At 38.7% G+C, this 15,592-nt stretch overlaps 1 protein-coding gene across 50 annotated transcripts in view; it reads left to right on the top strand.

Annotated features, from left to right (window-relative positions):
* RIMS1 (regulating synaptic membrane exocytosis 1) overlaps positions 1-12,273 on the top strand; it is a 474,848-nt gene extending 462,575 nt beyond the window's left edge. For 34 of the 50 annotated variants that reach the window (XM_036871543.1, XM_036871550.1, XM_036871547.1 and 31 more), the window contains 5 exons: positions 1,593-1,731; positions 4,167-4,279; positions 7,800-7,901; positions 8,543-8,682; positions 9,937-10,155. In XM_036871543.1, coding sequence (XP_036727438.1) covers positions 1,593-1,731; positions 4,167-4,279; positions 7,800-7,901; positions 8,543-8,682; positions 9,937-10,155 — 713 coding nt within the window. Of the gene's footprint in view, positions 1-1,592; positions 1,732-4,166; positions 4,280-7,799; positions 7,902-8,542; positions 8,683-9,936 lie in introns of all 50 variants that reach the window. The other 16 variants (XM_036871544.1, XM_036871559.1, XM_036871558.1 and 13 more) reach the window with 1 other exon arrangement.
* The last annotated feature ends 3,319 nt before the right edge of the window (positions 12,274-15,592 follow it).

Below are 15,592 nucleotides of genomic sequence, written 5' to 3'. Positions count from 1 at the left end.
ATTAAATTCAAATTGGTGAAACAACAACAAACAAACCAATAAAGCTTTACTAGCAGATGGAACAGCGTCATGAAGAACTATAAAGCGTGGCAAGGGGATAAAGAGTGACGAGAGTCAGAAAAAGCCTCTCTGCGGAGGTGATGTTGGAGCAGAGCCCTGAATAAACAAGAAAATCAGAAGCACAGACTGAGGGCAAAGGGCCCCGAAGCAGCATGCTTGGGGTGTCCAAGCAAATGCAAGGAAGGCAGAGTTGAGGGGAGGGCAGTGACCACGTGGGATGGGGGGAGGGAAGGTCTGAAAGGCAGCCAGGGACCTGATCGTATATGCATTTTGGAGCCGTGATAACAGTTTGGACTTTCTTTTAATTTTGATTGATAAACCATCAGAAGATCTTGAGCAAGGGAGTGACATATTCCAATTTACTCAGCACGGCTGATACATAGAGAATATTCCACATTGAGTCCATAGGATATAACCCATGACATCTTTTATTAGACAATTTACAAAAGCATTGCATTGACCCAAAATGAGAGGAAAACTTTCAGTTTTCATACAGTTGATTTAGGAATGTTTTTAGGCATCTTCTTCACAGGGGTTTTATGAGGATTGAAAAGGTTATGTGTATACACATATGTATGTATTTTATGTATGTGGTTATGTACATAGGGCATTTTTCATATATTATTCATGGGTATTAAATGATACTATGTGAAAATAAAATGGAAAGAAAACGAGAAATGCGTATAGAATGTGTAGGTAGAAAAAGCATGGCAGTTTGTAAAAGTCTAACAGTTTGTCTAACCTTTCGATATTGCTCGAATCAAATAAATGTTTTAGAATTCCATATCCTTGCTATGAATCGTATACTGGCTAGTGCATTTCAAAGGGGCTCAAGAAAGTTGCTCTGAACTTAGAGTTTATCAAGGAAATAATCAGCCAGTATGATTCACAGTGCAGAAAGAGACTCAGCCCAAAACTGCGGTCAGAAGGCTACAGCTGGGTCGAAAGGCCATGCATAGCTGGGAAGCCTGGAATTAAGATAGTACCTGTTCTGCCTACATAGGTAACCTCTGTGTCATGTCAGATGAGATCATCTATGTTACAGTGTTGCGAAAATCATTAAATAAAGTGCTACTTTTTTTTTCTTTGTGAGGATTGCCGATACCTGGCATTACCAACACAGCGGTATTTTTCACGCTGAGTTCCAAGTGCCTCTTCTCCTTTAAAGGACAGGTTCATCCATTTAGGTTTGTCCCTATGCAGTTGGAGCATCCCAGATTCGGAGAAACCTGTTAGGTTCCACAGAACAGTTCAGTGCGAAATCCAGTTTTTCACTGAAGTTGACAACTTCAGCAGCAGTAATAGAAGGGGTGCATTTTGGCTCATTGGGATACAGGCATCTGGTCTACCCCCTTGGCCAAAGCATCCTTTGGCTAAGAGATTTAATTAATCAGAGTATTCTCTTAGACACTACTTTTCTGCGTAGATTTTTAATTATATGCATAATTAACTATCGTACTTGCAGAATCAATCGATATTCAGGGGGCATCGTCTGAAACAAACTTAGAGTTTCTTTCACTCTCTCCTGTCAGAGTCAGGCCACAAGAAGTTAAAAAGCACCATCCAGAGAAGCACAGAGACGGGAATGGCAGCCGAGATGAGAAAGATGGTGAGGCAACCGAGCCGGGAGTCTACGGACGGCAGCATCAACAGTTACAGCTCCGAAGGAAAGTAAGTGGCCACATCCGCGTGGCCCGGGGCCAAGGGTCCTGTAGTCACAGGGCAGATAACAAGGTCCCCAGGGTGATCCTGCAGCTTCTTTATACAGCCAGGAGGTCAACCATCCACTTGAAAACAGCCTGACCTCTCTGGATACACACACATGGACACACCTCTGCACCTGGTCACACAGACGTTTCAAAGGGATGAAGAAATTGACGGGTGAACGTGAATAAACTGACTTCTATCATCCAGAAAGTCTCAGAATAGTCCATGACCAGATGCTTATTGTAGAAATGCCACATTTAATGGATTCTTTCTTACGGTAAATTCATTGTCTGGCCCAGTTACCAAAATCTGAATTAAAACTTAGAAGTGTGGAACTAAGTGCCCGTATTCCTACTTTTCTCCAAACTATTTTGGGCTCTAAGTTTGTTGTAAGGCTAACGTTCTCATAATAACAACTTAAAATTTCTTGTTTTTAAAACATCACGAACTCATTTTTACCTTAGGAAAAAGAGCCCAGGAGCTATCTGCTTCATTGTTTTTCTGATTAAAGAATTTTAGTTAATCCTGAAATTAATTAATTTTGAAAAAATACAACCAGATTTTTGTTTTGGTTACTTGACATGATTTTTACCATTTCATATAGATCTTGCACAAAACCTGCATTTTCCTATGCTTGAGAATTTTTCTGGTAAAATTGAACTTTTACTAAGGTGATAGATAACAAGTAATTAGTATCCTACAGTGGGTTACTTGGGGATTGACCATGTACAAGTTTTCCGTAATTATTTATTACCATTCAAATATCTTTTACCAATCTAATATTAACAATTTATTTTATTTTCCTGGCATTTTTCTATTCTGTTCAGAAAATGAAGTAAATTCTGCCAAGTTAATGTTCATGATATGCTTTCCCATTCCTAAAACTAGTGAATCCCTTTATTTGCTCCAATGAGTGATATGCATACTCCCAGCAAGATACAGCCAAGAACAAAAATCAGCAGGCATGATGTTATGTAGTTAAACTTGCTGACAAAATACCAATATTTGCTGAAGTATTATGAAGCAATCTGCAAATAGAAAACTAGAGACACTATTTTCGGATATAAAAATTAACAAATCTAGATTGGGATTGACATATACACACTACTGTATATGGAATAGATAACTAATAAGAACCTACAGTATAGCACAGGGAACTCTACTCAATACTCTGTAATGGCCTATATGGGAAAAGAATCTTAAAAAGAGTGGATATATGTGTATGTATAACTGATTCACTTTGCTGTACACCTGAAACTAACACAACATTGTAAATCACCTCTACTCCAATAAAAATTTTTTAAAAAGTAAAAATTAACAAGCCTAATAATATTTACCTCCACCATGAATAAGCCACTTAACCTCTCATAGATTTATTTTATAGTCCCTGGATGGGATAATAATTAATACCCTATCTAATTCCTTTGATTCTGAAGAAATAATATGTGTGAAAGCACACTGGAAACAATCAATCCTTATAGAAACCTGTTTATTCCAAAAAATACTTACTGAAGTCCAACTGTGTAACAAGCCTGGTTCTTGTTACCCAGGAGATGTCAGTAAACAAGAGCACAGTCACTGCTCTGGGAGAGCCTGTAGCCCGGGGCTTCAGGCAGTCCTGGTGTGGTGAGAAATAGACGTACGTTAACCAATTCATTTCCATTTGAATTAAATAAAAATCTCAGGTAATATGAAATTTTAATTCTTTCAGAAATGAAGAAATTAAACATTTTGATTTGTAAATAAGAACTTGTACTATACTATAATATATATTCAAGAAATTATTAGCCATTTCTTAACATTTAGCGTTAATGTTACTTAATACTGATGAACAATTATTTATGTATTAGTTCATGACATAAAATTTTGCGCCTTGTATCTTACATCAGTGATACATTTATGTAGGGATTTGTATTTGTAAAGTGTGCAGAAAACTTACTACATTGAAAACTATAACTGAGCCCTCCTGAATAGAACATCAGGTCTTTTTTTAAACTTTTTATTTTTTATTGGAGTATAGTTGATTAACAATGTTGTGTTAGTTTCAGGTGAACTTATGGTTACCAGGAGGGAAGCCCGGGAGGGATAACTGGAAGTTTGGGATTGACATGTACACATTGCTATATTTAAAATGGATAACCAACAAGGACCTACTGTGTAGCACAGGGAACTCTGCTCAATATTATGTAACAACATCAGGTCTTAAACTGATCGTTTAGACCTTTTCGCCATCAGTGCTGAGCTTCATGGGCTTGGTTCAGAGGAAATGCAAAGAATCAGTAAGTAAACCGATTGCCTAAGTACTGTTTGATTCATGATCAGAACTCGTCATCTAATGGAAACTAATGAAAAGAATTCTAGAAGATCTAATGTCTTGATTATTGTCCTTTTGCTAATAGCTTAATATTTCCTGGAGTGAGACTAGGAGCGGATAGTCAATTCAGTGATTTTCTCGACGGACTGGGACCAGCCCAGCTTGTTGGCCGCCAAACCCTCGCCACCCCTGCAATGGGTAAGAATAATTTTTTTCTGTAGGAAAACTGATGTTTCATGGTTGATAAGATCATTTAAAGTAGCATAATAAAAAAAATAATAAAAAAATAAAGTAACATAATAGTAATACAAGCGAGACGCAAGATTTTAGCTCAGGTGTTGCTGGTTTCAAATGACTATTCTAATTTCTAATGCATTTTTCTAACTTGAGATATGCAAAATGACTAAAGTTAGTCATTAATCTCTGAATTAGCAAAATTCTGTTAAGATAGACAGTCTACAGTAAATCCAAATGTAGGAGAAGGGTAGAATTTTATAGCACGGAAAAAACGATGGATTATTCAATAAAGGAGATTGGCGTTAAGTGTCTAGCTATGCAAAAAAATATTAATGAAATTACCTCCCTACTTCAGAACTTAAAAAAATAATGTTTTGGGGGCTTCCCTGGTTGTGCAGTGGTTGAGAATCTGCCTGCCAATGCAGGGGACACAGGTTCAAGCCCTGGTCTGAGAAGATTCCACATGTCGCGGAGCAGCTAAGCCCGTGCACCATAACTACTGAGCCTGTGCTCTAGAGGCCGCAAGCCACAACTACTGAAGCCCGCGCGCCTAGAGCCCGTGCTCTGCAACAAGAGAAGCCACAACAATGAGAAGCCAGCGCACCACAACGAGGAGTAGCCCCTGCTCGCCACAACTAGAGAAAGCCCGCGTGCAGCAATGAAGACCCAACGCAGCCGAAAACAAATTAATTAATTAATTAATTTTTAAAAAATTGGATTCAATTGTAAAGGAGAAACGGGGTGGAGAAAGACACTGGAAAATACTGAAAATCACTTAAGTTAATGTTTCTATACTCTTGGAGTGGGAAAGAACTTCCAGGCCAAAGCCAGATAAACTTCTACTAGCAAAATATGCCATATATAAAGTTTAAAAAGAGAATAAATGGAGAAAATTATATGCAACATGTGAAATAGATGTTTCCTGAAGGACATGAGATTCCAGCTTGAAAGAACCCATAGAGTAGTCAGCAAAATGCATGAGAAAATAGGTCAACACAAAGACATCATCGTGAGATTTTACAGCACCAGAGGTTGATAGAATACCCCACAAGTTTCCTAAGAGGAAAAATTATTTTATGCGGACTATCAAAAATCTGCTTCTCATTGGACTCTTCAATAATAATACTGGAATCCAGAAGATGAGCATTGCCTTCGAAATTCTGAGTAACAATTGATTTCCAACGAAGACTAAAATAGCCAGTCAAATCATCAAGTAAGTATGAGGCTAGAATAAATACATATTCAGATGGGAATAGTCTCAAAACATTTTCCTTATACCCAACATTGCTTGGAAAGCTATCGGAGGATATACTTCAACGAAATGAACTAAGTGAATGAAAGAATTTTGAACTACAAAAGAGGAATATGACATCCAGTAAATAAATGCTTCCACACAAGAGAGAAATGGGTGGGATACCCAGGACGGTAGTGAAGGAAAATGTAATAAAACAGCTGCAACGGGCCTTATAAGCAACCTGTCCAAGCTGTATCAATAGCATGTCAGATTCGTAAGACAAAATCTATAGAATACCTAATGTGCTTGATTTTATGGAAGAGATAAACAACCAGGAGAGAGTAAGGGGTTGAATCAGTGATACATCCATAAAAATGTCAGCAAGGGCTTTTTAAAAGACACTTAGTGGGTGTAGGGAAAAAGAAGAGTGTCCAAGAAATAAGAAGTAATCATGGTACTCCAGTTCACTCGGCTACAAATAATGTTGCCTAATCATAATATAAATATGAATATTGGGAGAAGAGGATGACAGAAAATGTCAAGTATATGGTGGGGGTAGGAAACAGTGAGAGAGAGCAAAATTGGGGGTCAATAATGATATCTAAAACTGAAGAAAAAAAGGAAAATATATGTATGGTATTTAGAGATAGGGATGCAAATGCCAAAAAGTAAAAAATAAATCAGTTAAAATACTGAGAATTTTGAAAACAGTGACCTTTGGAAGGCAAGAGGTTGAGAGAAAGGCCGGGAATATTTTATACTAATAACAAGTCTTAGAGAACAGTTTGACTCTTTAAACTATGTGTGTATGTGATTAAAACAAAAACAAAAACCCAAGAGTCCAGGAGCTAAGGTCTGAAACAGAATTATTATAAACAATAAACGACAAACTAATAAACAATCCAGAACCACAACATTGATCAATGGACCAGGCAAGTAAAAGGAATTCACAACTGAGAAAGAAGAGATGATTCAACCAACTAAAAACAACTTAGAAATAATTATATTTAATATTTTCAGGGATAAAGTATCGTATCATTCAGAAAAAGTTGAGCATCTTATAAAAATAGGTAAAGGACATGAACAGGCAATACAAAAGAAGGAATAAAAACTGAAAATATTTAGAAATATGTTCAACCTCCCTAATAATCAAAGAAATGCTAATTATAACTTTTTGAATGTCAGACTGGCAAAAAGTAGGCATGTTGCTCATAACAGTATTAGTGGGCTGTGGGAAATGGGAAAGACAGATTCTTCTGGTCACAGTACAAACTGGCACAACCTTTCTGAAGGATGTTGGTAATACACATGTCATTTTTAAATGTCCATTCAATTAGACCTAACAATTTAAAATCTGGGAATTTATGCTCAAGAAATAATTGACCAAGGGTGCAAAAATTCCTTATAAAGCTGTTCATTCTAATGCTGTTTATGATGACAGCAATGTAGATAACCTGTATTTCCATCCAGAGGGATCTGGTTAAATAGGTAATGACATGCCCATTCAGTGGTTCATGCAGTCAATAAATTGAGGATGTATGGTCATGATGGATAGATAGATAGATAGATAGATACACATATAGTTAGAGAGATAGAGATGGGTAGATTGTTACATAGATATAAATAGTGATAGAGAGATAAGGAAAGAAGGAAGGAAGGAAGGAAAGAAGGAAAGGAGGGAGGGAGGGAGGAAGGAAGGAAGGAAGGAAGGGAGGGAGGGAGGGAGGAAGAGGGGAGGGAGGGAGGGAGGAAGGAAGGCAAGAAGGGAGGGAGGGAGGGAGGAAGGAAGGAAAGAAGGGAGGAAAGGAAGGGAAGAAGGAGAAGAGAATGAATGAACTTGTGAAATTGCTAGGATATTTACCAAAACATTAATGGAGGTTTTCTCTAGATAATGGAAACACAGATAATTGTACTTTTTATTAAGAAGTATTATATAATAGATGACATAAAGGATAAGAAATCTTATTAGAGTACAAGAATCACTTAAATACTTCAGTATTGTTGCAGTTAAGTAATTTATATACTAGTATGAGACTCTCGTAAGTTAGATTAGCACCGGAAAAATGAAGAGAAACATTTCAAAACCTGATTTGGAGGTAGGAAAAGAAAATGGTGTAAGGGAGCTCAAAATATTGGTTATTTATGAAGATCATGAAGATAATAATTTGGAGTCTCTTATGGACCTCTATTTTTTTAACTGCATGTGACTGCAAAGAAGCTGAAACATTTTGCTTCTTCCACTCACAGGTGATATACAAATTGGAATGGAGGATAAAAAGGGCCAATTAGAAGTTGAAGTGATTAGAGCACGAAGCCTCACGCAAAAGCCTGGTTCCAAATCCACGCCTGGTAAGGAGCGATGTTACTGTTTGGACAAGAGAGTCTTACATGGGCAAAAACTCAAAACATTTGCTGCATTTGAATTTCACATGCTCTATTTTGCATTATCTGATTGACTAACAAGGCAGCTTTTCTATGTTCTTTGATTGTGGATCAAAGAAAAGCGGATCATAAAAGTGGATCTGGGTTTTCCTTGCACAATTATTCTGTCAGGAAGTATTAGGAAGAGTCTTGTTGTATTAAGACAAAGTTTAGTTAGGATGGCTTCTTAGCTATGTCAGTTATTTATTTTTCTGCCCATTTATAAATGCGGGATAAAAATTCAGTTCTAATCACAAAAAGGATGAGCTTTTAGATATAAAATGAGCTTTAAGATATAAATCTGTTTCGTATTGCCAGCCATAAACCAAGTCAGTCAGAATCTTATGATAACTTTGCATGCATTTACTTCAAAAGAGGAAAATGGCGTTAGTGGTAACATATGGGTTTTAAGGGATAGAATTTATGGAGCACTGAAAATTTTAAATGGTTTAACTAATCAATGGGAAACGTTTAACAAGCATCTCTATTTGTCTAAGGAAGCATTCTCTAATAAAAACAATTTAACTTGAAGGATTAACTTCTTATCTGTTAATGTTACCTTCGTTCAGCTCCATATGTCAAAGTGTATCTTTTGGAGAACGGGGCCTGCATAGCCAAAAAGAAGACAAGAATTGCACGAAAGACCCTTGACCCCTTGTATCAACAGTCCCTGGTTTTTGACGAAAGTCCACAGGGTAAAGTCCTTCAGGTCAGTAATAGCTGGTTTGACTTTTTACACTGTAACAGGCCCATTATCCATATCAACATTGAAAAGGTGGTCCAACAGGAAGAGAATAAAGTCCAAATTGTTCATTTACAATATACGTAATATATAGTATCAAAATATCTTTTGGTTCTAATGGAAAACAAGATTTTAATTTTCACTCTCATTTTCTTCCTTCTCTCCATCCTCTCCTTTTACTTCTGCTCTATTTCCCACCCATTTCCTCTCCTAGATAGATAGATAAATAGATGATAGATGGATAGATAATTGATAGATAGATAGATAATCAGGGCAACCAATGCTAATACTAGTTTATTGAGCCAGACATGGGATTCAAAGAGGAAGAAAGGAAAGGACCAGCAAATATTCAGGATGGGTTGAATGTCAGGTGCATTGTTAAGTGCTTCCTTTTCTAAATGTTTTGATCACGATTATTCCCATTTTAAAGATTATGTCTGAGGATCACAGGGATTAAATAATTTGGCAAGGTTACTCAGTAAACTGAAAAGGCAAGATTCACCATCCCTGCCTGTGTAAAGCAGTTGAGTGAATTCATTTGGGAACCTCCACTGGGGATTAAAGGGTTGGAAACAGAACCTGGCGCAAGTGTAATGGAAATCTTACCTGACACCAAAAGGAGACAGAAGGTGGTAATTGTCAGTGAGCTCACTGACTTATTAACGTTCTGATCAAGTCAAAATTGTCAGGCAAGTCCTCAAGGGCACCAGCTTACAATTATTGTTCAACTTGCCCCTTCACTAACAAGTCTATAATATAAAAGAAATTTAATGAATATTCTCATCCTTTGTACATACTGCACCATCCACGCACGCCATGGTACAGGGAGTTGGGTTGTTTCGTCCTCCTAGCTTGCACACATTTTCATTTGTATATCTCTGTGGCCCTGCACTTTGCTTACTAGATCGTAGTTGCTAAAGACGGTTTTGAATTTATATATACATAAACGTGTGTATTTATTTTTAACATGGCTTATGTAGACAATACCCTCATTGACTAGGGAAACGTGATTTGCGTTCCATCACATCTAAAAATCCTGGTGAAGTGTCTCTCGGAGTACCTGAAGGATAGTACCTTTTTATTATTATACCTCCTTGGTCTTAGTTATATTCATTTCCCCCGCTTCCCTCACTGGCTCACTTTTACAGAATAGTGTGCTTTCAACTGTTCACACATGAAGGAGAGGAGCTCAGGCTTTACTGCAGTTCTCTGTCTCTGCAGGTGATTGTCTGGGGAGACTACGGCAGGATGGACCACAAATGCTTTATGGGCGTGGCCCAGATCTTGTTGGAGGAACTGGATCTTTCCAGCATGGTCATCGGCTGGTACAAGCTGTTCCCCCCGTCATCACTGGTTGAACCCACGCTCACCCCCCTGACCCGCCGGGCTTCCCAGTCATCTCTGGAAAGTTCCACCGGGCCCCCCTGCATCCGGTCCTAATGAACTCACACCAGTAAGACTCTACCTTCAGGATAATAATCTGAACCAGATATTTCATGATCGAAAGAATGGTTGGAGACAGACAATCAACTTGTGTTTTGCCGGTAGTTGTGTTTCAATAATATGTCCCTATCGTTGTTTAAAACCTGGCTTCACATGACAGAACAAGGCAGTTGTCAAATACAGGAAGTTAATGTGCTAGTGAGAATCACTGATGCTTCTGACAAATGAGAGAGGGGAAACTACAAATTCACACACACACACACACACACACACACACATCCCAAATTGAACTGGAAACTCTCACTCTGTTAAAAGCTGTATTTTACCTGTTTTTTGCACAAACCGCAAGCAGTGTTATTTCCCTGGGGTTGACAAGTTTTGTTTCTTTGTGTGTTGTTTGTTGATTTCGGTTTATTGATTTGTTTTGTTTCGGTTTGGTTTTCACTGTATTTGTTATTTCCACTCGTTTTTGGCTGTGGCATGACAGACAGGCCTCGTGATATTTACAGAGACCCTTCCTTTCTTTTTCCAAAAGCACCAAAAAAAAAAAGGGCTGAAGCAGTCTCTGTAGCATCTCCGCAGAGTGTGTACAACAAGACAAGATGAGGCCAATGTAGGGTTTCACTAGCTTTCGCTTTATAATCCTTCCAGGTCTTATGTGTCTTATGGTCTTACCCAGAAAACAAAAAGTTATCTTCCAAAAACAAATAACCACAGAATCACTTTTTTTGAGTGAAGCGCATATCTGTTTGCATTCTAAAACATTAATTTATGTTTTCCACTGTTTTGCATGGAATACTTTTACAGAACCAAGTCTGCAGCTAGTGCTGGGAACTAAACTGACAGCATCATGGTACCTTGGAAACACTCCTGGTAATGCCTTTTCCTTCCTGACATCCAAAAAAAAAAAAAAAGCAAAACAAGTATATGCTCATGTGTACAAACCATATGTTTGACTTCCCAAAATGGTGACTAGAAATGGATTTGAGCCTCAGACACTTTGAGCAATGCCCCAGCTCCTCAGCCATGTCTCCGTGTAGACACACCACCTGTTCTGGAAAGAGCAAGGTGTGGGCTGTTAATATTCCACTGGAAATTCCAGTCAAAATATTCTGCACTAAACTAATGTTTTTTATCCAGTTTTAATTTACATTTCTTTGAGATTGATGCAAGCACAAAGCTTGATTTTTTTTAATGCAGAGTATCTTACTTCTGGGGGGCGGGAAATGAAACAAAGTCCAATTTCAATTTGCATTTTCTTCATCTGAGTTTTTTCTCGGCCTTGAATTCCCTTGTGACCTTCTGTATATGTGCTACCAACTGCAGTCTCTGCAGGTGCATTGAGATCTTCTCCCTCCTTTTATGGGTCCCTCCACTTTTGTGATTTCACAGATAGAGCAGCATGACTTGGAACTGTTCAAAGCTGCATGCACGTTTTGTAAAAAAAAAAAAAAAGAAAGAAAAAGAAAATAAAGAAAGAGAAAGCAAAGAAAAGAAACAAAAGGTTATTTAATAATGTATGTTAGTTCCACATAGGCCAGCTTGTATGTTGCATGTACTTGTACAGTTTGCTTGTTAATTACTCTACTGAAATAACCAAGAAATCTAAGCCATCCATTTTTGGTTATAGACATTTTGCAGGTTTCAGCCAGACTCAGTCTGTGAGTCAGGGGTGAAATGTCTATAGATGGACTTTATTTTTTACCCTCTGGAAAACGTGATGTAGTATGGACCAAATTCCTTCTAATAAATATTTTGGTGTAGATTCCTCCTGTGGGGCTGTAACACATGTAGACACTGTGTACACATAGATTTTAATCCATAGACATACTGCCTGCACCAAGTGAATTATTTATTATTTACACACGCCAGAACGACCTGCCCATCGTTCCCAGGGCACAGATTGACCACTGGTCACCATGCTGAGCAGGAAGGACTGAAGCATTGGTGTACTTCTACTAGATTCCGTTCTGTCTTAGTGGCCAACAATCAACTGATTCTAATTGGGTAGTATCTTTCTATTTTGACCACTTGTCTTAACACTCCCCTGTGCTTTTAAATGAACTTCCAACTCATGTATGTAAACATGTTTAATAAAATTTACTTTTCATGTCAGTTGACAGCCATCTGTGTTCTGTGTTTTGCCAGATATTCATTGTGGGTTCTATGGGGCAAGATGGGAGCCAGATCACAGGAAGGGAGGTGGCGTTTGTCACCTGCTGGGGGCACTTGACTTGTCACCGCACCATTTGTGTCTTAATCTCCAGCCCAAAGGGTACTTTGCATCACGTACAAGTTTTCACTTTGTCAGCCTAAGTGAGCACATGACTATACTTCTGAAAAGTGGCATTATTAAAAACAATAAATCTCAGTAAGAATCAAATGGAAGGTTGTTTTTCTGCTGCTGTTTAAGTGTGCTGTTGTCCAATTGTGGAATCATTTCAAGTACGATGCAACATGTCAAAAATATTAATTCCTGCATCTCTCGTGGAAGTGTCTGGTTCCTCTTTCCGTCGGTTCCTTCTGGACCCCTGACCGATTTGTAGAACTTTGCCTTAGAGTTGGTCAACTTAACCAACCAAGCAATTCATTAAATCGTCTTCAACAGAATCTTAGGGAAAAAAATATATCTTCAAAGATAATAGATGTATATGTGCAAATGAATCAACGGACAAAGGATTAATCTCCAAAATATATAAACAGCTCATTCAGCTCAATATCAAAGAAACAAACACCCCAATCCAAAAATGGGCAGAAGACCTAAATAGACATTTCTCCAAAGAAGACATACAGACGGCCATGAAGCACATGAAAAGATGCTCAACATCACTAATTATTAGAGAAATGCAAATCAAAACTACAATGAGGTATCACCTCACTCCTGTTAGAATGGGCATCATCAGAAAATCTACAAACAACAAATGCTGGAGAGGGTGTGGGCAAAAGGGAACCCTCTTGCACTGTTGGTGGGAATGTATATTGATACAACCACTATGGAGAATAATATAGAGGTTCCTTAAAAAACTAAAAATAGAATTACCATATGACCCAGCAATCCCACTACTGGGCATATACCCAGAGAAAACCGTAATTCAAAAAGACACATGCACCCGAATGTTCATTGCAGCACTATTTACAATAGCCAGGTCATGGAAGCAACCTAAATGCCCATCAACAGACGAATGGATAAAGAAGTTGTGGTACATATATACAATGGAATATTACTCAGCCATAAAAAGGAACGAAATTGAGTCATTTGTTGAGACGTGGATGGATCTAGAGACTGTCATACAGAGTGAAGTAAGTCAGAAAGAGAAAAACAAATATCGTATATTAATGCATGTATGCGGAACCTAGAAAAATGGTACGGATGAGCCAGTTTGCAGGGCAGAAGTTGAGACACAGATGTAGAGAATGGACATATGGACACCAAGGGGGGAAAACTGCGGTGAGGTGGGGATGGTGGTGTGCTGAATTGGGCGATTGGGATTGACATGTATACACTGATGTGTATAAAACTGATGCCTAATAAGAACCTGCAGTATAAAAAAACAAACAAAAGAACTAATACTAAACTTTCACTGGGTTATTTGTATGGAAATATGTTAATATAAATGTTTCAGACATTACATGAAATTTCTAAAAATCTTATAAAAAAAAAAAAAGATAATAGATGAGTCTCCAAAAGTAGTATGTTAAAGAAAAATTATTGGCTTTCTTAATTTAATTTCATGATATTTTCTTTCCTTCCCCCAAAATGCGTTCATATATGATGCTAAACCTGGCCTCTGTATACCTACACCTAATTAAATCTCAGAGACAGAGTTTTGAGTGAAAGAGGAAAGAATAGCTTTATTGCTTTGCCAGGCAAAGGGGGCCACAGTGTGCTAATGCCCTCAAAACTGTGTGTCCTGCCCTGGAGTGGGTAGTGAGTGGTCAAGGAGCAGGGGGTGATCAGCTCATGAACATTCTTTTGATTGGTTGGTGGTGAGGTAATCGGGAGTCGGCATCATTAACCTTCTGGTTCCAACTGGTCTGGGGACTACGTGCTTATGGGCAGCGTGCTGTTAACTTCTCCCATCTGTTGGGGGTTTTGGTATCTGCAAAACCGCCCAAAGACATTGTTCTGTGTATCCCTTGAGGGGAACCAGGACCCTGCCCCAAGGTTGCACTATTGTTTCCTGACCGCTCCTCCCGTGTCTCTGCATCCCCTCCCTTCCCTGATTAGCAACTGTTTGAACCTGCCCGTTGGAACTCAGGGAAGGTTCTGGAGGCTGAATGAAGCCTATTTCCTGTAATCAAGAAATGGGGGACACAGGAAGCCTTGTGTGCCCGGAAAGGCTTTTGTGCCTAGGGTCCTGCGCGGTTTTGTATATTTCATCACCATCATCCTCACAACACTTGGTGATCACTGATTTCATGTTGCATTGCTGTAAAATAACTGTTGTGATCTAGTCGCCACATTCTAGGAGACCTTAAATTTTTATAGACCACACGGGCTTTAGCTTTGTAAAGCAGAGTAAACACAACTAAATCGAAATCAAATTTGAGACAATCAGTTGTTTAAAGTTTTTTAAACAGTTGACTGAATTTTACCCTATCAAGTCAGCCATTTGTTTGGTCTAAAAGTCGTGGAATTATCTGTGAGTCTGGGTCAACAGGAGACAAAAACGGCTTATCAGTTCATTGTACAACACACTGTCAGAGCGGAGCTTTTAACGCACCGGCAGTCAGACGGCACAGGCTGGAGGCCGGCAGGGGCTGCCACCGAAAGAGAAGGTAGCTGAAGGCAGCTCGAGGATTCTTCTGTCTGGACAGGCACAGAAGCAGAAACTGCTCTGCACATCACACAGGTTTGCACGGCGTTATGATTTCAGGGCCTGCATGATGGAGAGGAAGTAACCGGAAGGACAGTCATTTTGCTAAATCCTCAGGGTTTCTTGCCGACTCTGACAACTTAATTTCTGGAAATCCCAGCCCGAGATATGTGATCTGATTTTACTTAACCAACAGTATTAAGGACTTTGTTGTATACTAGACATTAAGTAAGTACTTGGGATATAAAAATAAAAACAAAAATCAAAATGGACCCTGTCTTAAAGGACCCCCCTGTCTACTAAGAGTGATCATTACCTAAAGAAATAATTACAGTGACGTATATTTGATTTGCATACAAAGGGCTACGGGATTCCAGTTAATTCTCACAATAGCCCTATGAGTTAAGTATTCTTACGACCCCTATGTCACATAAAGGATCTGCAGCGTGGACCTGTAGCTAAGGTGCAGGTCAAAGTTTGCAGTGCGGGTCTAGTGATGGAGCTGGAATAGGCACCATGGTCTGCTGACTCAACACTCGGCATCCTGCCTACGTGCTCACAGCAGAGCTCGACCTTCAAGAGCAGAGAGTCCACTAGACGGGAAAGGACGGCAACCC

Source organism: Balaenoptera musculus, chromosome 12, assembly GCF_009873245.2.
Source record: "Balaenoptera musculus isolate JJ_BM4_2016_0621 chromosome 12, mBalMus1.pri.v3, whole genome shotgun sequence".
Taxonomy (NCBI): Eukaryota; Metazoa; Chordata; class Mammalia; order Artiodactyla; family Balaenopteridae; genus Balaenoptera; species Balaenoptera musculus.
This window is presented reverse-complemented; position numbering and strand designations above follow the sequence as displayed.